The sequence below is a fragment of the Mesoplodon bidens genome, assembly GCF_964165515.1.
Source record: "Mesoplodon bidens genome assembly, chromosome: 5".
In the NCBI taxonomy this organism is placed as follows: Eukaryota; Metazoa; Chordata; class Mammalia; order Artiodactyla; family Ziphiidae; genus Mesoplodon; species Mesoplodon bidens.
Window position 1 is genome coordinate 56,204,155 of NC_138161.1, and position 23,977 is coordinate 56,228,131.

At 36.7% G+C, this 23,977-nt stretch overlaps 1 protein-coding gene across 7 annotated transcripts in view; it reads left to right on the top strand.

Annotated features, from left to right (window-relative positions):
• DZIP3 (DAZ interacting zinc finger protein 3) overlaps positions 1–23,977 on the top strand; it is a 121,422-nt gene that overhangs the window by 56,371 nt on the left and 41,074 nt on the right. For 5 of the 7 annotated variants that reach the window (XR_014015941.1, XR_014015942.1, XR_014015943.1 and 2 more), the window contains exons 13-18: positions 1,405–1,481; positions 3,133–3,750; positions 5,604–5,636; positions 6,934–7,103; positions 7,885–7,929; positions 23,730–23,755. Coding sequence is in view for 4 of the 7 variants with exons in the window: in XM_081235239.1 (XP_081091365.1) it covers positions 1,405–1,481; positions 3,133–3,750; positions 5,604–5,636; positions 6,934–7,103; positions 7,885–7,929; positions 23,730–23,755 (969 nt within the window). In the remaining 3 variants the exon portion in view is untranslated. Of the gene's footprint in view, positions 1–1,404; positions 1,482–3,132; positions 3,751–5,603; positions 5,637–6,933; positions 7,104–7,881; positions 7,930–23,729; positions 23,756–23,977 lie in introns of all 7 variants that reach the window. The other 2 variants (XM_081235241.1, XM_081235242.1) reach the window with 2 other exon arrangements.

Consider the following 23,977-nt stretch of genomic DNA (forward strand, 5'->3'; position numbering starts at 1 on the left):
CAGGATGGGCTTTACAATCAGATAGGTTGTTCGTTGTGCTCTGCTCTTGGGTGAGGTGTGGCCTTCAGTTGTACCCCACATTTTGGTGGGGCAGAAAATGTCAGGGTTGCTGTCTGGATCCCTTGGTGTAATGGGACCAGACGCTGTCCTCTGATGCTAGGCAGGTTACTGGCTGGGCTCCCTGCTTGAGTGATTACATAGGTAGCATTCAGCAGGGCTATATCTAGGCTCTGCTGCTGCATTAGGTGTTAGGCTGGGTTCTGCAACTGGAAAGTACCTTAGGTTGGGCTCTGAGGCTGCTCAGGGTCACTGTTCTGGCTTCCTGATTATCCAGGGCCAGAGGCTATGCTCAATAGTTAGGTATGGCACCTGGCTTGACTCCCTGCCCAGGCGGGCTGTAGGATGTGCTTCGTGGTTGCTAGGTATATGTGGGCATGCTTCTCAGAGGGGTGAGAGCTCGAATTTGCTCCCTTGTCTGAGTGGGCCATAGTATGTGCTCTGTACCGACTGGCCATCTATAACCATATTTCTCAGAGAAGTGGGACTGGAGACTGTGCTTAAGAGTTAGGCAGAAGTGCGAAATTTGCTCCTTTGCCCATGCAAGCTGTAGGATGTGCTCCATGGTTGGTTTCCCGCAGTGCTTTTATCAATTTACACTCCCCCTTTCAGTGTAGGAGAATTCCTTTTACTCAGTATCTTTGCCAGTACTTTATATTGTTAGAGTTTAAAGTGTTTTCAATGTAGTAGCTGATTAGCCGTGTTATGCTGGTGCTGGACATAAAATCAGTTAACAACCACCACCACAAAACCAACATCTCTGTCCCTTTTTTTTTTTTTTTGTATTGTTTTCTGTGGGAGAGTTCATTTCAAAGCCAAGCCACAAGTTTTTTCATCTGTTTCATAGCAGCATTTACTTAGTGTTTAGTCTATTTAATAAATTTTGCTACTTTTTCCCTCAATTTTTTTCTAATTATTTGTATTGATGCTATGCCAGTTTCTTTCTCTCTTTTTTAATCACTAGTCATTAAATGAGTTGAGTTTTCTTGGAATAGTTATTGGTAAGAAGGTACTGTGGTGGAGGAGGGTCTGGGAGGAGTTCCAGATTTGCTGCCTTTTTACAGTGCAAAGATTTCTTTTTTCCTACTACCAAATAGTCTTCTTGCAAATAAGCTAGTCATGTGATTCTTTTTGTGTGAAATCTAGCAATTCTACTTGCCTCCGAATTCTAATGAAAATGGCAATGTAGGGTTGTTACTGTTGGTGTTTTTTATTTGTTCTTTTATTTTTCTCCTTTGCTTTTAAATTATTGCCAGAAGGAGGAGAAGAAAATGCTCACTGACTTAGCCATGCTGATACTAGAAATCTTGACTGACTTTTTTAACCTAATTTTTTTTGCATTTGCAGTTATAAAAAGTTGATGTCTCTGAAAATAGATGATAGCGATATAAGACCGAAGATCAGTTTAAAATTTGGTACAAAAGGTATATTTTACTTTCATATGTCTCCTGTTGAAAAGTGTGTTAAAAATTTTGACTTGCTCTGTAAAGAATCATGCCATTAACAACCGTGTGTTTCTTTGAGTTTGTCATTCTCTTCACTTGGGTTTACACTAACAAACATCACTTGGTGTAGGCTGGAATTCATGGACAGAAAGATCAGCAGGTGTATGGGTATCACATTACCTTGCATCTATAGAGAGGTTTGCTGGGTTTGGTGCATAGCTGTGACTACACAGATTGAGCTTCAGCTGATGTTCCCTACCAACTCCTCACTTGTTGCATTCCCTGTTAAAAGGGTGAAATGGAAAGAATGAACATTTGGGGCTCAAGGCCAAGTAGTCTAAACTTAGGTGTCAGCTCCTTAGGAGTGTGCTAGGCAATGCCAGCTGCTCAGCACTTGGAGAGCGGGCTCCTGGACCCATGGAAGAGTAGTCTGGTGGCATTCCTTCTTGCTAGGGAGAATGGATGTCCCTGATCCTAGCCAGCTTCTTTGGCAGCCCAGAGAAAGCTCCTTGAGTCATTTGCTTTGTAACCTTGTTTGCCTCCACAGTTTATGTCAAGTATATCAAACAAGAATATTACTTTAAAAATCTTTTGAAACACAGAATCATGAAGGATAAAATAATAAAGTTGCACTTTATAATAAACACATATTTTGTAATTTTAAAAAATATACCATCATATACCAAATTCTTATTTCTAATTCACTTCAGTCTACCTTCCTCTTTGGGAAGTGCTACTAAACCAGAAAAATATTAAATAGTTCAGTCTCATGCCTTATTCCATTTCATTGATGAAATACCTACTTAATCATTAATTTATTTTTTGAAAGGATAAGAACAAGAGGTTCATAAGATCAGTGAGTCTCAAACTTTAATATATATTTGAATCATCTGTGATTTTGTTAAAATATTGGTGCCAATTCAGTATCTCTGGGGTGAGACCTGAGATTCTGTATTTCTAGCAGGCTCCCATGTGGCTGCTGCTGCTGGCCAGTGGACTGTACTTTGAGAAGCAAGGCACTAAATCACTTTATGTTTCTTGCTATAGTTCTGCATTGTCTAATACAGTAGTCACTAGCCATATGTGGCTGTTTAAATTTAAACTCATTAAAATTAGATAAAGTTTCAAGCTCAGTTCCTTTGTCAGACAAGCAGCATTTCCACTGTTCAGTGGCTAGTGGACAGTGAAAATCTAAAATATTTTCATCACAAAAAGTTTTACTGTACAATGATGATTAAGATAGAATATAATTGCCTAAGTAAAGTATAACTAAACACTGGCAGTTACCATTCTTGAGAGTCTTCAGAATTTTCAAAGACTTAATACTTTTATCCCATTTCGTGGCCAAAGCTCATTTATTTGAAAAAAACCCTGGATGGTTGAAAGCCTTCTATAGTGATTAGTTTTTGTGATTACTTTTGCTTGGAACATACTGTTTTTGTTTTGATTTTTTGACGGCTAGACAGATAGCAGCATGCTTCTTGAGCACTGACTGTGACAAAGCACTGTACTGTACTTCATTCTTTTGGAATAGTGCCTGTCCTACAGGAGCTTAGGATGTAATGCAAGAAATCACATAGAAAAAGAGCATTAATGTGGAATCTTTTGACTTCTCAAAATTCATTTTCAGATGAAATGCCTATCTTCAAGCTTGATTATAATTATTTCTATCATCTGCTTCATATAATTATTGTTTCTGGTACTGACATTGTTCGGCAAATATTTGATGAGGCTATGCCACCCCCTCTTTTGAAAAAAGAGCTTCTTATACACAAGAATGTACTGGAACCCTACTACAACCATCTTTGGACCAATCACCCTTTGGGTGGAGCATGGCATCTGCTTTATCCCCCAAACAAGGAGCTGCCACAGTCCAAACAGTTTGACTTATACCTCCTATTAGCTCTCATAAAACATTTGAATGTGTTCCCCGCACCCAAAAAAGGCTGGAATATGGAACCACCATCTTCTGATCTCTCTAAGTCTGCAGACATCCTGAGGCTGTGCAAATACAGGGATATCCTCCTTAGTGAGATTTTGATGAATGGTCTCACTGAGTCACAATTCAATTCAATTTGGAAAAAAGTTTCAGATATTCTTCTGCGCCTTGGGATGAAGCAAGAAGATATTGACAAAGTGAAGGAGAATCCCATTGAGAATATCTCCCTTGATTACCATCAGCTGTCCATCTACCTAGGCATACCAGTACCAGAAATCATTCAGAGGATGTTATCCTGCTATCAACAAGGTACAAAATAATTATTTACTTAAGCCAGTAAACCTTCACTGAGTGTCTGCTATGTGCCAGGTACAGTGCTAAGGGTAGGAGATTCAGTGAGCTCACATTCTTGAGAGAATATCCTCATCAAGAAGCCAGTAGAAATTACAGTGCTAGAGATGTTTCCAGAATACCATGGGAAATTCTAGCCTAAGAGAATCCAAAAAGGCTTTCTGGAGATAGAATATCTAAGGAGTTGTTAAATGACATGTAAAAGTTAGCCAAGTGAAGAAGATGGAGAAGGATGTTTCAGAAGGAAACAAGAGCAAAGGTATAGAAACATAAAAATATATTATAGTGCAAGGAACTAAAAAGTTTGGCAATACTGAGATTAAAGTAGGGGAGAGTTCATAGAATACATTCAAGAGGATTTCTCTTGCCTTGTTGAGGAATTTGTGTTTTCAAAAAGGAATTGTTGAATATTTTTAAGTAGAGGAGTTTTATCACTTCTACAAAATTAAGGATGCCTAAAACCATGAAATACAGGTACTGAGTATTTCAAGAATGCCCTTTTAGATACCATGAGTGTATGTTTCTCCTTTCTATCAGAACCTTGACTTTTGTTTAAAAGTTTGGTCATAAGTAATTTTAAAAATCAGATAACATTTATGCAAGGTCTAAGGTTGGCGGTGGCCATTCCCAAACATTATTTGTTGTTATGGGGAAGACTTCAGACCTCCTCCCCACATTCCAGGATAGCTTCTCAGCTGTCATGGTGGAAAGTGGAGTTGAAGCCATGTCAGCATCACTGAAACCCTTGCTGTGTTATTCTAGGTGAATTTTCCTGGTCCCAAGTTATTAGTCATACTATCTGGTGAGCAACTGATGATCACACTGATGCTATTTAAATATATAACTTTCCAAGTTTCTAGTAATTGTTGACCTGGTCCAGATTTTCTTCAGCTATAATTGCTAGGCCCCAATCCCACTCCTTTTGCTAAGGCTCTGGGATTCCATTGTGTTTTCCTACTTAACCTTTAAGAAAGCTTTCTTTGAACATAAAAGAAGAGAATGCTGAGTTTGATGCTATAAGAAAGTCAGGCGAGCACCCTTGACTTGTAAATTGGGTTATAAATTAGAGGCTTTTCTTTTTTACATTTACTCTATTAAGATTTTGAATGACAAAAACTTATGAGAATAAAAATATTTGGGAAAGTGAGTTGAGCAATAAATCCAAGGTATTTCAAACAGTTTTCACTCTGAAAGTCTGACGAGCTTATTGCTCAAGTCCCTTTAATAGAGGCTTTCCTAATATCTTATATGTCTTCCCTAGTAGTTATTACAGTTTGGTTTTCATTTGTGTATCTGATTATTTGATTAATATCCATTGTCCCCACTAAATCTCTATGACGGTTATCTTTTTTCTCACCATTCAAACTCTAGAGCCTAACACAGCCTGATATATCATAGGTGCTTAATAAATATTAATGGGCAAGGAGAGAGAGTGCTCATCAGGATTTTGCTAAAAAAGAGGCTCAAACTTTCAATGGAGGTTTGCTGCATAATTGACTATTACTTCATGACCTTAGACTGTAAACTGTAAAAATTTGCTTCTTGATTTAAAGTGCTTGTGTTCTAGGCATTATCTATTATGAACTATCATTTTTTTAAACCTTTCTTTCTCTAAACATGGGTTTATAACCTTTATGTTATAATCTAATTATTTCTTGTTTAAACTGCATTCGTGAGTGAAGCTGGTTATTTTTACTTATAATATTTATTGGTGCAGTGTAAAAAATCTTCTCGTTTTTCTTAGTCTCAGTCTGATATTTGTTGGTTACATTTGCAATTATATATCTAAATTTTTTCTTTATGTATCATAGGAATTGCTCTACAGTCAATAACGGGCAGTCAACGTAAGTATGTTTAAAAACCAAATGCCTAAGTGACCTTTCAACCCATGGTAGCTAGGGGGCACCTGTAGATTTTTACTCGGTCGGATAAACTGTATGATAAACTGTAATTGTTATAAGCTTGGAAAATTATATGGTCAGATTACTACTGGTCAGCTGAATCTAGTATGAGCCTTTATTCTTCCTTTGTCTTAGTGCACATGCCCTAGGGTTTACCCTAACAGAGTATTTTAACTTTTGACACACAGGGCACTTCAACAGGCAAAAATGCCTACCTGCTTGCTCTACCTGCTCATATATGCTACTGTTTAGCTTATGTAACTTTTATCTGGTTAACTATCCATTGTTAAGCTATATACTTTTCTGGCAGGTGGTGAGTTGCTAATTTTTTTATTTCCATTTATGTACTGTTGGTTTTTTAAAAATGGAATTCAAATTCTGCAATTAAAATTATACGTAAGAAAGTAACACCATGTGTTTTTTTTTTTTTTTTTTTTTTTTTTTGCGGTACACGGGCCTCTCACTGTTGTGGCCTCTCCCGTTGCGGAGCACAGGCTCTGGACGCGCAGGCTCAGCAGCCGTGGCTCACGGGCCCAGCCGCTCCGCGGCATGTGGGATCTTCCCTGACCGGGGCACGAACCCGTGTCCCCTGCATCAGCAGGCGGACTCTCAACCACTGCGCCACCAGGGAAGCCACACCGTGGGTTTTGTTTGGAGTAAAATTATACTTAAGAAAGTAACACAGTGGGTTTTGTTTGGACCATCTGTGATCAGTCAGATGAAGTCCACAAGTTTACATATTGAATCTCTGGAGCAGTGTCAAGGATCATGGTATCAAAGAAGTCACATAATTGGGGGCTGATACCCTTTAATAACCTTTGATTATAAAAAAGAAGAAAAAAGGGAAAAATACATCTAGCTTTTCCTTCTCTTTATGTTTTAGACTTATGCCCTAAAATAATACTAGTTGCAATATTTAATAAGGTCAATGTCAGGATACTCAAAAACTTAGTATTTAGAACTGACTTAAGTTCTACATTATCTATATCTATAGTCTGCTTAAGATAACAGCCAAGTATCTTAGCATTTGAGTTTATATTGATTGGTTTCAGGCTAGTATATGTACCTGTTATTTGGTCATTGATAAATGGGCATTTTATTTTCATTTAGTATTTGAACAGAGTAAGATGTCTTCTATTTCTGGGGTGGTGTTATGGGGGGAGTAAATATATTTAAAATAGTGATAAGAGGCTAAAATTATATGCATCCAGACTTTGAGTGTTTTGGTTTTAATATTTAGGTATTGAAATAGAAGAGTTACAAAATGAAGAAGAAGAACTAAGTCCACCTCTTATGGAGTACAATATAAATGTGAAATCAATCTCTGAAATACAGTTAGCAGAAATGAATAAAGATGGGGCATCGATACCCAGTGAATCTTCAACAGAATCTATTAAAGATCTCCAGGAAGTATAAGTGCTCATTAATATTTGAATTAGAAGAACTTAATCAAGGCTTTTAGTTTGTTGCATGTGCTATTCTTAAAGCCTCCCAGACAATCTTAGTTTATATTTATCATTAGTGTTTACACAGAGCTTGAATTGGAATGGTTCTTTTCCCAATACTTTCTTCCATAATCTTTCCTGCCTTAGCCATATATTTTGGCAGCGTCTATTGAACGCTTATTATGTGTTTGGCACGTTTCTTCATCCTGAGTGGTAGAATGGATGTGGGAGGTTAACAGAAAGTAGAAAAAAGCATAGTGGGGAATAGAAGGAGAGAGAAAGGAAGAGAAAACAGGGATATTTCAATGCTATGTACACAGAGGTAGAATTAAAACCATCCAGGATGTATTTCTTTGCAGATAAGTGGTAACAGATACTATGTAGTCACTAAATTCTTCCTAGGCTTAATTTTTCATCTAATGGACCTGAATATGTTGATTTTTTTTAAGGTGCCTTCCTCCTCTGTTAGTCATGCATGCACGTGTGCAAGTGAGGACCTCTGAGCTCTTTTCAGTAGCCTACTTATTGACATTATATATTGTTCCTTTATACATCAGTGATTTCTCAAGCAGAAAACTGAGATTAAAATTAAGATGAAAATAATTTTCCATAGAATCTAGAAGGAAAGTATGATCTATATTAGAAGATAAAAGATCCCAGTGGTTAGAGGAAATGCATTTTGTAAAATAATCCATTGTGCAGTTTGAATTGCGTATTAAATAAATGATTTATTTCTTATCTATCAGGTTAAGAGTAAACCAAAGAAAAAGAAAAAGACCAAGAATAAAAAGGTAAGAGGCTATATTAGCGTTATAATAGAGGAATGTCTGATTATGAACACTTAGGTTTAATACATGGTTTTACTATTAGTTAGAACTTAAAATTAGTCCAAGTAGACATGTAGCACAAATAACTTATAAATGTTCATAGCTTATTGAATATATGATTATAGAGAAGTCTATGTATGTTAGATTCTGAAAATAATTTAAACTTACGGTATGCCCTACTTTACTTCCCTAAATCATAATATATACATTTAAATATATAAGTAAAGAAACTGAATTAGTCACTTGGAAATTTCACTAATTTCTGTGTACGACTCTCATTTAAAAAAATGCCTACTCTGGTTTTTTTTTTGCATCTTTATTGGAGTATAATTGCTTTACAATGGTGTGTTAGTTTCTGCTTTATAACAAAGTGAATCAGTTATACATATACATATGTTCCCATATCTCTTCCCTCTTGCGTCTCCCTCCCTCCCACCCTCCCTATCCCACCCCTCTAGTTGGTCACAAAGCACCGAGCTGATCTCCCTGTGCTATGCGGCTGCTTCCCACTAGCTATCTATTTTACGTTTGGTAGTGTATATATGTCCATGCCACTCTCTCACTTTGTCACAGCTTACCCTTCCTCCTCCCCATATCCTCAAGTCCATTCTCTAGTAGGTCTGTGTCTTTATTCCTGTCTTACCCCTAGGTTCTTCATGACATTTTTTTTCTTAAATTCCATATATATGTGTTAGCATACGGTATTTGTCTTTCTCTTTCTGACTTCACTCTGTATGACAGACTCTGGGTCCATCCACCTCATTACAAATAGCTCAATTTTGTTTCTTTTTATGGCTGAGTAATATTCCATTGTATATATGTGCCACATCTTCTTTATCCATTCATCCGATGATGGACACTTAGGTTGCCTACTCTGTTTTAAACACAGCTTCTTTTCATATTTTTACAGAAAAGTTCAGAAGCATTTTTCAAAACCTAAGAAATCTTGATTTTTTCCTTTGTGTCTAAGACTCTGCCCACAATACAGTAATGTACAAAAATGGTACAAATCCACAAAGCTTCTTTATGCCTCTTCCTGTTATTTGAGGGTTGTAAAATGAACAAGTTATGATCTGTAGTGCAGTTTTAGCAAGAAGTCTCTTAATAGCTTGAAAAAATACAAGAGAAAGTCAGGAGTATTTTTTTAATTGGCTTAATTCTTTAAAGTTAAGACTTTATTATTTTAGAGCAATTTTTTTTGGTTTAGAGTAAAATTGAGGGGAAGATACAGAGATTTCCCATATACCTCCTGCCCCCACACATGCACAGCCTCTTCAACCAACACTCCCCAGCAGAGTGGTACATTTGTTACAATTGAGGGACCTAAATTGATATATCATAATTATCCAAAGTCCATACTTTACATTTTGGTTCACTCTTGTTGTACATTCCTATGGATTTGGACTCAAGATAATTTTTTTATTAAGCATATAGCTAACCGCTATGCTATGTAAACTTTACTGTGAAAAATATGTTATTTTCTGGCTTGAAACATATATTTAAAGTCTAGATTATATTATAAACTGAGTGAGAATATTTGCCCAACTACAATCTGATAAGTTCATGTTATTAGTCATTTGGAAGTATACACAAACTTTAGTGATAAATGAAATTTTACACAATGAAAGTAAATTTACAAAATACTGAGGTACAGAACAAAATAAAGATTATTTTATACTCTGATCAGTAAAATGTTAGTATAATTATCATATTTATCAAAAGTTATTTTGAAAACTAATTTTTTTAAATAAATTTTGTTTTTAAAAGACACAAATACCAATATTTTTTCTTACTTTTAGACCATTCATATATAATAAAACACAACCTGATTCATTAGTTTAGCTGCTATTTTTTATTTTTGCCAAAGCATTAGTAAGTCCCAGGTCTAATACTGCATAAGGCTGACCAAGTAAATCTACACCACAAATCTAAGCTCGAAGGGTTACAGTGTGTCTCTTCCTTACTTCCAAAAGATTAAAATATGGTAATACTTGGATTCTCAATTTTAGCTAAATGGAAAGCCCCACTTCTATGTCAAATTGAAATTAAACAGGGAATAAACATAAGCAGAAATAATGTAAATGCTACTTAAAATTTATACACTAGTAATATTAAATATTTCTTATTAAAGTCAGCAACTATCTAGGATTTTTTTTGTTTTTTTTAAACATCCTAAGTTTACTTCCAATTTATTTTATTAAAAAAATTGAGGGCTTCCCTGGTGGCGCAGTGGTTGGGAGTCCGCCTGCCAATGCAGGGGACACGGGTTCGTGCCCCAGTCCGGGAGGATCCCACGTGCCGCGGAGCAGCTAGGCCCGCGAGCCATGGCCACTGAGCCTGCGCGTCCGGAGCCTGTGCTCCGCAATGGGAGAGGCCACAACAGTGAGAGGCCTACACACCGCAAAAAAAAAGAAAATTGAGATACTTTGAAAATAAACTAATTTTATCTAGATAAAATTTCAGCATCAGAAGAGAGATCTTATATCTTTTATCGACATTTGAAGTATAAACGTAAAAAATGCTGAAATTTTTCATATGACTCTTTCATATACAATAGTCCTAGTCATATACTCAATTACTGTTATAGAAGCAAAGAATTGTCTAGTATAATGTAAGCAACCAATTATAAAAAGCTGGGTCAATCAAATTCTCTTATCAAGAGTTCTCCTCATGAAAAATTCTAGCATATAGAAATTTGTGTTATATAGAGTGACTGTAAAGTCCTTATGTGTGAAATTATGTCCTCTCTTAATTATTTGATTTTCAGCATGTCTACCTAACAATAGTTGAGGTCCTAAAAACACCTATCAGGGTTTCTCTGGATGAAGATAATGAAAAAGTAAAATTTGTGTAGCAAATAGAGGGGACAATAAGATAACTTCTACCTCTTCTAACTAGTATGTATAGAGGCGTAAATAACTCTTTTGAGAGTTCATTAGTTCTTTCTTCCCAATTCCATTCCCTACTCAGAGGGACTGAGGGTTAGGAATAGAAAAGGAAGGTAAAGCAGATAGCAGAAGTATAGAATGCTTTGTGATTGAAGCCTTGGGGAAAAAAGAAATATGGCAGGAAATAAATCAAGCTCTTCAAAGTGGATGTCACCTCTAAAGGGAAGTTGCTGAGATGCATGAAAGACAGGCATGAAGTTGTCCTGGAAAGAGCTTAAAAGGAGTTTTAGAAATACAGGTACAGGAAAAGCGGGAGCGCTTTTCAAAATTCACTTTACGCCACTTCATTTTTTATGAAAGACCTGCATTAATATATGTTTGTGCTAACCAAAAGAAATCTGAAGAGGATTTTTGCTTTTACAAAAAAAAGGTACAGACTAACTCATTTTATTGCACTTTGCAGATACTGTATTTTTTAAAAATTGAAGGTTTGTGGCAACTCTGCATCAAGCAAGTCTATTGGCACCATTTTCCCAACAGCATTTGCTCACTTTGTGTTTCTGTGTCGCATTTTGGTAATTCTCACATTTCAAACTTTTTCATTATTATTATTTTATTATGGTGATCTGTGATCAGTGATTTTTTTTAGGTATAGTTGATTTACAATATTATATTAGTTTTGAGTATACAACATAGTGATTCAAAATTTTTATTGATTATACTCCATTCAAAGTTATTATAAAATATTGACTATATTCCCTGTGCTGTACAATATATCCTTTTAGTTTATTTATTTTATACATAGTAGTTTGTACATCTTAATCCTCTACCGCTATAATGTCCCTCCCCACTTCCCTCTCCCCATTGGTAACCACTAGTTTGTCCTCTATATCTTTGAGTCTGTTTCTGTTTTGTTATATTTATTCATTTGTTTTATTTTTTAGATTCCAAATATAAATGATACCATATAGCATTTGGCTTTCTCTGTCTGACTTATTTCACTAATCATAATACTCTCTAGGTCCATCCATGTTGTTGCAAATGGTAAAATTTCATTCTTTTTTATGGCTGAGTAGTATTCCATTGTGTATATATACCATATTTTCTTTACCCATTCATCTGTTGATGGACGCTTAGGTTGCTTCCGTATCTTGGCTATCATAAATAATGCTGATATGAACATTGTGGTGCATGTATCTTTTCAAATTAATGTTTTTATTTTCTTTGGCTGTACACTCAGGAGTGGAATTGCTGGATCATGTGGTAGTTGTATTTTTGGTTTCTTGAGGAACCTCCATACTGTTTTCCATAGTGGCTGCACCAATTTCCATTCCTACCAAAGGTGTACAGTGTTCTTTTTCTTGACATACTTGCTGACATTTGTTATTTGTGGTCTTTTTGATTATAACCATTTTGACACATGTGAGGTGATATCTCATTGTGGTTTTGATTTGCATTTTTCTGATGATTTGCAGTGTTGAGCATCTTTTCATGTGCCTGTTGGCCATCTGTATGTCTTCTGAAGAAAAATGTCTATTCTGGTCTTCTGTTCATTATTTAATCAGGTTGTTTGGGTTTTTTGTTTTTTGTTTTTTTAATATTGAGTTGTATGAACTGTCTGTTTTGGATATTAAACCGGTTTTGGTCATATCATTTGCAAATATTTTCTCCCATTCAGTAGGTTATCTTTTCATTTTGTTGATGGTTTCTTTTGCTGTGCAAAAGCTTTTAAATTTAATTAGGTCCCATTTGTTAATTTTTGCTTTTCTTCCCTTTGCCTTAGGAGACAGATCCAAAAAATATATTGCTACAATTTTTGTCAAAGAGTGCTCTGCCTATGTGTTTTTCTAGGGGTTTTATAGTTTCTGATTCTAAATTTAAGTCTTTAATCCATTTTGAGTTTATTTTTGTATATGAGGTGAGAAAATGTTCTTATTTCAGTCTTTTACATGTACCTGTTCAGTTGTTCCAGCACTGCTTATTGAAGAGAAGAGAATGTCTTTTCCCCATTGCATATTCTTGCCTCCTTTGTCATAGATTACTTGACCATAAGTGTGTGGGTTTATTCCTGGATGCCTCTCTATTCTATTTCTTTGATCCATGTGTCTGTTTCTGTGCCGGTACCATACTGTTTTGATTACTGTAGCTTTGTAGTATAGTCTGAAGTCGGGGAGCATGACACCTCCAGCAATGTTTTTCTTTCTCAGGATTGCTTTGGCTATTCAGGGTCTTTGAATTTTCATACAAATTTTAGAATTATTTGTTTTAGTTCCGTGAAAAATGCCATTGGTATTTTGATAGGGATTGCACTGAATTTGTGAACTGCTTTGGGTAGTACAGTCATTTTAACAATATTAATTCTTCCAATCTGTGAACATGGTATATCTACCCATCACTTTGTGTTATCTTCAATTTCTTTCATCAGTATCTTTAGTTTTCCAAGTACAGGCCTTTTACCTCCATGTATTTATTCCTAGGTATTTCATTCTTTTTGATGCAATGGTAAATGGGATTGTTTTCTCAATTTCTCTCTCTGATATTTCTTTGTTAGTGTACAGAAATGCAACAGATTTCTGTATATTAATTTTGTACCCCGTGACTTTACTGAATTCATTGATGAGCTCTAGTAGTTTTCTAGTGGTGTTTTTAGGGTTTTCTACGTATAATATCATGTCATCTGCAAACAGTAACAGTTTTACTACTTCCCTTCCAATTTGGATTATTTTTCTTTCTTTTTCTTGTTTGTGGCTAGGACTTCCAAAATTGTGTTGAATAGAACTAGCAAGGGTGGGCATCATTGTCTTGTTCCTGATGCTTTCAGCTTTTCACCACTGAGTATGATGTTATCTGTGGACTTATCATATATGGCCTTTATTTTGTTGAGGTATATTCCCTCTGTACCTACTTTGTGGAGAAATTTTATCATAAACGGATGTTGAGTTTTATCAGAAGCTTTCTTTACATCTATTGGGATGATCATATGATTTTTATTCTTCAGTTTATTAATGTAGTATATCACATTGATTGATTTTTGGATAGTGAACCATCTTTGCATCCCTGGGATAAATCCCACTTGAAGTGATCAGTGATCTTTGGTATTACTATTGTAATTTATATATTTTGGGTTGCCACAAACCATGCCCATACAAGATGGCCACCTTGAAAGATAAATGTGTGTATTCTGACTGCTCCACGACCAGCCGTTCCCTCATCTCTCTCCCTCTCCTTGGGTTTTCTTATTCCCTGAGATGCAACAATATTGAAAAAGACCAATTAATAACCCTACAAAGGCCTCTAAGTGTTCAGATGAAAGGAAGAGTTGCAGGTCTCTCACTTTGAATCAAAAGCTAGAAATGATTAACCTTAGAGAGGAAGTTATGTTGAAAGCTGGGATAGGCCAAAAGCTAGGCCTGTTGTGCCAGACAGTTAGCCAAGTTGTGAATGCAAAGGAAAAGTTCTTGAAGTAAATTAAAGAGCTACTCCAGTGAACACAGGAATGGTAAGGAAGTGAAACAGCCTTATTGCTGATAAGGAGAAAATTTCAGTATTCTGGATAGAAGATTAAACAAGCCACAACATTGCCTTCAACCAAAGCCTAATCTAGAAAAAGGCCGTAACTCTCTTCAATTCTGTAAAGGCTCAGAGAGGTGAGGAAGCTGCAGAAGAAATGTTTGAAGCCAGCAGAGGTTGGTTCATGAGGTTTAAGGAAAGAAGCTATCTCCATAACTTCAAAGTACAAGGTGAAGCAACAAGTGCTGATGCAGAAGCTGCAGCAAGTTATCCAGAAGATCTAGCTAAGATAATTAACGAAGGTGACTATACTAAACAACAGATTTTTCAATGTAGACAAAACAGCTTTCTATTGGAAGAAGATGCCATCTAGGGCTTTCATAGCTAAAGAGGAGAAGTAATACCTGGCTTCAAAACTCCAACACACAGGCTGACTCTCTTGTTAGGGAATAATGCAGCTAGTGATTTTAAGTTGAAGCCAGTGCTCATTTGCCATTCTGCAAATCCTAGGGTCCTTTAGAATTATGCTAAATCAACTCTGTCTGTACTCCCGAAATGGAACAACAATGCCTGGATGACAACACATCTGTTTACAACATGGTTTACTAAATATGTTAAGCCTACTGTTGAGACCTACTGCTCAGAAAGAAAGATTTCTGGATGTCGGTTCAAGATGACGGACTACAAGCACGTGTGCTCACTCCCTCTTTCGAGAGCACCGGAATCACAACTAACTGCTGAACAATCATTGACAGGAAGAACTAGAACTCACCAAAAAAGATACCCAACATCCAAAGACAAAGGAGAAGCTGCAGTGAGACAGTAGGAAGGGCGCAATCACAATAAAATTAAATCCCATAACCACTGGGTAGGTGACTCACAAACTGGAGAACAATTGTACCACAGAAGTCCACCCACTGGAGTGAAGGTTCCGAGTGCCACGTCAGGCTTCCCAACCTGGGAGTCCAGCAATGGGAGGAGAAACTTGCAGAGAATCAGACTTTGAAGGCTAGCGGGATTTGACTGCAGGATTTTGACAGAACTAGGGGAAACAGAGACTCCACTCTTGAAGGGCACACACAAAGTAGTGTGTGCATAAGGACCCAGGGGGCAGGAGCAGTGACCCCATAGGAGGCTGAACCAGACCTACCTGCTACTGTTGGAGGGACTCCTGCAAAGGCGGGGGATGGCTGTGACTCACCACGGAGACAAGAACACTGGTAGCAGAAGTTCTGAAAAGTACTCCTTGGCATGAGCCTTCCCGGAGTCCACGATTAGCCCCAACAAAGAGCCTGTAGCCTGCAGTGCTGCGTTGCCTCAGGCCAAACAACCAACAGGGAGGGAATTCAGCCCCACCCAGCAGCAGACAAGCAGATTAAAGTTTTACTGAGCTCAGCCCACCACAGCAACACCCAGCTCTACCCACCACCAGTCCCTCCCATCAGGAAGCTTGCACAAGCCTCTTAGATAGCGACATCCAGCAGAGGGCAGACAGCAGAAGCAAGAAGAACTACAGTCCTGCATCCTGTGGAACGAAAACCACATTCACAGAAAGACAAAATGAAAAGGTAGAGGGCTATGTACCAGATGAAGGAACCAGATAAAACCCCAGAAAAACAATTAAATGAAATGGAGATAGGCAACCTTCCAGAAAAAGCATTCACAATAATGATAGTGAAGTTGATCCAGGAACTCGGAAAAAGAATGGAGGCAAAGATTGAGAAGATGCAAGAAATGTTTAACAAAGACCTACAAGAATTAACAAAAATACACCTAGAAGAATTAAAGAACAAACAAACAGACATGAACAATACAATAACTGAAATGAAAAAATACACTAGAATGAATCAGTAGCAGAATAACTGAGGCAGAAGAACAGATAAGTGACCTGGAAGACAGAATGGAGGAATTCACTGCCACAGAAGAGAATAAAGAAAAATGAATGAAAAGAAATGAAGACAGCCTAAGAGACCTCTGGGACAACATTAAACCCATCAACATTTCCATTATAGGGGTCCCAGAAGGAGAAGTGAGAGAGAAAGGACCCGAGAAAATATCTGAAGAGATTATAGTCAAAAACTTCCCTAACATGGGAAACAAAATAGCCACCCAAGTCCAGGAAACGCAGAGAGTCCCAGGCAGGATAAACCCAAGGAGAAACATGCCGAGACACATAGTAATCAGATTGACCAAAATTAAAGACAAAGAAAAATTATTAAAGGCAACAAGGGAAAAATGAAAAATAACATACAAGGGAACTCCCGTAAGGTTAACAGCTGTTTTCTCAGCAGAAACTACAAGCCAGAAGGGAGGGGCACGATATATTTAAAGTGATGAAAGGGAAGAAGCTGCAACCAAGATTACTCTGTTCAGCAAGGATCTCATTCAGATTTGACAGAGAAATCAACAGCTTCACAGACAAGCAAAAGCTAAGAGAATTCAGCACCACCAAACCAGCTCTACAACAAATGCTAAAGGAACTTCTCTAAGTGGGAGACAAAGGGAAGAAAAGGACCTACAAAAACAAACCCAAAACAATTAGGAAAGTGGTAATAGGAACATACATATAGATAATTACCTTAAACTTGAATGGATTAAATGCTCCAACCAAAAGACACAGGCTTGCTGAATGGATACAAAAACAAGACCCATATATGTGCTGTCTACAAGAGACCCACTTCAGACCTAGGACACATACAGACTGAAGGTGAGGGGATGGAAAAAGATATTCCATGCAAATGGAAATCAAAACAAAGCTGGAGTAGCAACACTCGTATCAGATAAAATAGACTTTAAAATAAAGAATGTTATAAGAGACAAGGAAGGAAGGACACTACATAATGATCAAGGGATCAATCCAAGAAGAATATATAACAATTATAAATATATATGCACCCAACTTAGGAGCACCTCAATACATAAGGCAAATACAGCTATAAAAGGGGAAATCGACAGTAACACATTCATAGTAGGGGACTTTAACACCCCACTTTCACCAATGGACTGATCATCCACAATGAAAATAAATAAGGAAACACAAGCTTTAAATGATACATTAAACAAGATGGACTTAATTGATATTTATAGGACATTCCTTCCGAAAACAGCAGATTACGCTTTCTTCACAACTGCACATGAACATACTCCAGGATAGGTCACATTTTGGGTAACAAATCAAGCCTTGGTAAATTTAAGAAAATTGAAATCATATCAAAGCATCTTTTCTGACCACAACACTATGAGATTAGAAATAAATTACAGGGGGAAAAACGTAGAAAAGCACAAGCACATGGAGGGGAAACAATCCATTAAGAAATAACCAACAGATCACTGAAGAAATCAAAGAGGAAATTAAAAAATACCTAGAAACAAATGACAATGAAAACACGTGGCCCAAAACCTCTGGGATAAAGCAAAAGCAGTTCTAAGAGGGAAGTTTATAGCAATACAGTCCTACCTCAAGAAACAAGAAAAATCTCAAATAAACAACCTAACCTTACATCTAAAGCAATTAGAGAAAGAAGAAGCAAAAACTTCCAAAGTTAGCAGAAGGAAAGAAATCATAAAGATCAGATCAGAAATAAATGAAAAAGAAATGATGGAAATGATAGCAAAGATCAATAAAACTAAAAGCTGCTTCTTTGAGAAGGTAAACACAATTGATAAACCATTAGCCAGACTCATCAAGAAAAAAAGGAAGACTTAAATCAACAGAATTAGAAATGAAAAGGGAGAAGTAACAGTGGACACTGCAGAAATACAAAGCATCATGAGAGAATACTACAAGCAACTATATGCCAACAAAATGGATAACCTGGAAGAAATGGACAAATTCTTAAAAAAGCACAACCTTCTGAGACTGAACCAGGAAGAAATAGAAAATATAAACAGACCAATCACAAGCACTGAAATTGAAACTGTGATTAAAAATCTTACAACAAGCAAAAGCCCAGGACCATATGGCTTCACAGGCGAATTCTATCAAACATTTAGAGAAGAGCTAACACCTATCCTTCTCAAACTCTTCCAAACTATAGCAGAGGGAGGAACACTCCCAAACTCATTCTATGAGGCCACCATCACCCTGATACCAAACCAGATAAAGATGTCACAAAGAAAGAAAACTACAGGCCAATATCACTGATGAACATAGACACAAAAATCCTCAACAAAATACTAGCAAACAGAGTCCAGCAGCTCATTAAAAGTTTCATACACCATAATCAAGTGGGGTTTATCCCAGGAAAGCAAGGATTCTTCAATATTCGCAAATCAATCAATGTGATACACCATATTAACATACTGAAGGATAAAAACCATACGGTCATCTCGAGATGTAGAAAAACCTTTTGACAAAATTTAGCATCCATTTATGATAAAAACCCTCCAGAAAGTAGGCATAGAGGGACCTTACCTCAACATAATTAAGGCCATATATAACAAACCCACAGCCAACATCACAGCCAACCCATAGCCACAGTTCTCATGGTGAAAAACTGAAACCATTTCCACTAAAATCAGGAACAAGACAAGGTTGCCACTCTCACCAGTATTATTCAACATAGTTTTGGAAGTTTTAGCCACAGCAATCGGAGATAAAAAAGAAATAAAAAGAATCCAAATCGGAAAAGAAGAAGTAAAGCTGTCACTATTTGCAGATGACATGATACTATACATACAGAATCCTAAAGATGTCACCAGAAAACTATTAGAGTTAATCAATGAATTTGGTAAAGTAGCAGGATACAAAATTAATGCATAGAAATCTCTTGCACTCCTATACGCTAATGATGAAAAATCTGAAAGAGAAATTAAGGAAACACTCCCATTTACCATTGCAACAAAAAGAATAAAATACCTAGGAATAAACCTACCTAAGGAGACAAAAGAACTGTATGCAGAAAACTATAAGACACTGATGAAAGAAATTAAAGATGATACCAACAGATGGAGAGATACACCATGTTCTTGGATTAGAAGAATCAACATTGTGAAAATGACTATACTACCCAAAGCAATCTACAGATTCAATACATTCCCTATCAATCTCCCAGTGGCATTTTTCACAGAACTAGAACAAAAAAATCTTAAAATTTGTATGGAAACACAAAAAATCCTGAATAGCCAAAGCAATCTTGAGAACGAAAAATGGAGCTGGAGGAATCAGGCTCCCTAACTTCAAACTATACTACAAAGCTACAGTAATCAAGACGGTATGGTACTGGCACAAAAACAGAAATATAGATCAATGGAACAGGATAGAAAGCCCAGAGATAAACCCACACACATATGGTTACCTTATCTTTGATAAAGGAGGCAAGAATATACAGTGGAGAAAAGAGAGCCTCTTCAATAAATGGTGCTGGGAAAACTGGACAGCTACATGTAAAAGGATGAAATTAGAACACTTCCTAACACTGTACACAAAAATAAACTCAAAATTGATTAAAGACCTAAATGTAAGGCCAGACACTATAAAACTCTTAGAGGAAAACATAGGCAGAGCACTCTATGACATAAATCACAGCAAGATCCTTTTTGACCCACCTCCTAGAGAAATGGAAATAAAAACAAAAACAAATGGGACCTAATGAAACTTAAAAGCTTTTGCACAGCAATGGAAACCATAAACAGGATAACCTCAGAATGGGAGAAAATATTTGCCAATGAATCAACAGACAAAGGATTAATCTCTGAAATATATAAACAGCTCATGTAGCTCAATATTAAAAAAAGAAAAAAAACAATCCAAAAATGGGCAGAGGACATAAATAGACATTTCTCCAAAGAAGACCTACAGATGGTCAAGAAGCACATGAAAAGCTGCTCAACATCAATAGTTATTAGAGAAATGCAAATCAAAACTACAATGAGGTATCACCTCACACCACTTAGAATGGGCATCATCAGAAAATCTACAAACAACAAATGTTGGAGAGGTTGTGGAGAAAAGGGAACCCTCTTGCACTGTTGGTGGGAATGTAAATTGATGCAGCCGCTATGGAGAACAGTATGGAGGTTCCTTAAAAAACTAAAAATGGAATTACCATATAACCCAGCAATCCCACTACTGGGCATATACCCTGAGAAAACCATAATTCAGAAAGACACATGCACCCCAGTGTTCATTGCAGCACTATTTCCAATAGCCAGGACATGGAAGCAACCTGAATGCCCATTGACAGACAAATGGATAAAGAAGATGTCATACATATATACAATGGAATATTATTCAGCCATAAAAAAGGAATGAAGTTGGGTCATTTGTAGAGATGTGGATGGACCTAGAGAGTGTCATACAGAGTGAAGTAAGTCAGAAGGAGAAAAACAAATATCGTATATTAGGGCATATATGTGGAATCTAGAAAGCTGGTGCAGATGAACCGGTTTGCAAGGCAGAATAGAGACACAAATGTAGAGAACAAACGTATGGACACCTGACGGGGGAAAGTGGGAGGTGGGTGGTGGTGAGATGAATTGGGAGATTGGGATTGACATATATACACTAATATGTATAAAATAGGTAACTAATAAGAACCTACTGTTTAAAAAATAAAATAAATTCAAAAAAATAATAAAGTAAAAAGAAATAAAAGACAAAGATTTCTTTCAAAATATTACTGCTCATTGATAATGCACCTGGCCACCGAGGAACTCTGATGAAAATGTACAGTAAGATTAATGTTTTTTTCATGCCTGCTAACACAGCATCCGTTCTGCCGCCTGTGGATGAAGGAGTCACTTGGACTTTCTAGTCTTATTATTTAAGAATACATTTTGTGAGGCTGCAGTTACCATAGATAGTGAATCCACTGATGGATTTGGGCAAAGTCAATTGAAAACATTCTGGAAAGGATTCATCTTTCTAGGTGCCATTAAAAATATTCATAATTCATGGGAAGAGGTCAAAATATCGACATTAACAGGAGTTTGGAAGAAGTTGATTCCAGCCCTAATGGATGAAACTGAAGGATTTAAGATTTCAGTAGAGGAAGTAATTGCAGATGTGGTGAAAATAGCAAGAGAACTGGAAATAGAAGTGGAGCCTGAAGATGTGACTGAATTGCTGCAATCTCATGATAAAACTTTAATGGATAAGGTGCTGCTTCTTATAGATGAGCAATGAAAATAGTTTCTTGAGATGGAGTTTACTCCTGGTGACAGTGCTGTAACAACTGTTGAAATGAAAACAAAGGATTAAAATATGACCGAAACTTAGTTGGTAAAGCAAGGGCAGGTTTTGACAGAATTGACTCCAATTTTGAAAGAAGTTCTACTGTGGGTAAAACGCTGTCAAACAGAGAAATCATTCGTAAAAGGAAGAGGCAATTAATGTGACAAACTTCACTGTTGTCGTATTTTAAGAAATTGCCACAGCCATTGAAACTTTCAGCAACCATCACCCTGATTAGTCAGCAGCCATCAACATCAAGGCAAGACCATCTACCAAAGAAAAGACTACAGTTTGCTGAAGGCTTAGATGATGGTTAGCATTTTTTAGCAATAAAGTATTTTTAAATTAAGTGTACACATTTTTTAAGCCATAAGGCTATATTGCACACTTAATAGCCTGCAGTATAGTATAAACTTATATGAACTGGGAAACCAAAAAATTCATGTGACTTGCTATATTGCAATATTCACCGTATTGGGGTTGTCTGGAACCGAACCTTCATTACCTCTAAGGTATGCCTGTAATTGCTTCTTCACTTTATGCCATTTCAGTTTATGAAAGGTTCCAAAGGAATGCTCTACTTTGGGATAGCAGGGGAACCTATACTTAACTATACTAATTATGTTCATTATGAACAATCAAAGGTCTTTTCAACTTAGTTATTCAAGTACACTAGAACCAAGGCAGGAGTTGATCATTCTAAATTGTAATATCAAATTGGCACTGGCCATTGATCAGACAATGAAATGCAAAAATCTTCTTAGTATACAGACAATAAAGCAAAACAAATTAGTAAGTATATCATGGAATCTGTGGGGAAAGAGGCCTGAAGTTTCTTGTAAACGAGGCGGTAGTAGAAATTAATACTGTAACTTATATGACAGTAATTGATACTCAATAGAAAGGTGATATATAAGAGTAATTAATACTCTTTAGTATGTTGACTGTCATTGATATTACCTCTATTTAATAGGTTGCCTTTATAATTTAATTTTATTTATTTATTTATTTATTTTTGCGGTACGTGGGCCTCTCACTGTTGTGGCCTCTCCCGTTGTGGAGCACAGGCTCCGGACGCGCAGGCTCAGCGGCCATGGCTCATGGGCCCAGCTGCTCCGCAGCATGTGGGATCCTCCCGGACTGGGGCACGAACCCGTGTCCCCTGCACTGGCAGGCGAACTCTCAACCACTGCGCCACCAGGGAAGCCCCTATAATTTAATTTTTAATGAAAATAAAATATAGGGCTGTTTAATATTTCCTCCCAATTCTGATCTCCCTAACACTTTTTCCCTATAAGATTCTTAATATATCAATCTGCTTTCTCTTTACATGTAGATTTTCAGGAACTCTTGTAATTAGTATCGGATTCTGTAAATGAAAATTACGTACACAATTGCAGTATCTGTCCCAAGATATTGCAAAAGATACAAACTCCGCCGCAACACTCACTTCCAATATCTGAATCAGTGATTTTCAAGTTGTGTTTCATGACTCAGTGGTAGATTATAAAATCAATTTAGTGCGTCACAACTATCATTTTAAAAAAAGAAATAGAATTAGTATGAATAAAAAGAATTTCAGAGTTCATCATGCATTGTCTTAGTTCGGGCCACTATACCAAACTACCATAAAATGGTTGGCAAAAACAACATTTCTCATGGTTCTGGAGGCTGGGAAATTCAAGATCAAGATGCCAGCAGATTCAGTGTCTGGTGAAGGCTGTCTTCTTAATTTGCAGACAGCTACCTTTTCACTGTATCATCACACGTTGGAGAAAGTGATCAAACATGCACAAGCAAGCAAGCTAGCTCTCTGGTCTCTTCTCATAAGGGTGCTAATCCCATCATGAGGACTCCATATCCTGTAAACCTAATTACCTCCCAATGGCCATACCTCCAATTACCATCACATTGGGGGTTAGGGTTTCAACCTAAGAATTTTGGAGGCACACAAACATGCAGTCCATAACACACATAATATGAGTAAGGTTTATTTCATGGGACTTATATTTCAGTTTTATGCTTATGTATAAAAATATATATGTAAGTACATTTGAGTTATAATGTAAATTATATTTCTTATTTTGGTTGTGGTCAAAAAGCTTGAGAAATGCTGACCTAAATGCAGTTAGATCACTATGCTGTATCAACATAGTTGATACATAATACTAATTCTTGATGTTATTTTTCAGAATAAGGAATCTAAAGAAGAGCAAGTGTAAGTATTAGTTTATTTAATTTTTAAATCTGTCTTAGTACTGTCCAAGTGTTCTTTGCCAGAATGACACAGCCTTGCTTTAGAACGTGTTCTCACTAAGAGAAGAATAGACAGTTTTTTTGTCTTAATAAGTTGTCAGGTTTATTTTACTGAAAGTGACAAAAAGTTAAATTATCATTTATTTTGGGAGAATAGAATCTCTTGCCATTTTCCTATCAATGT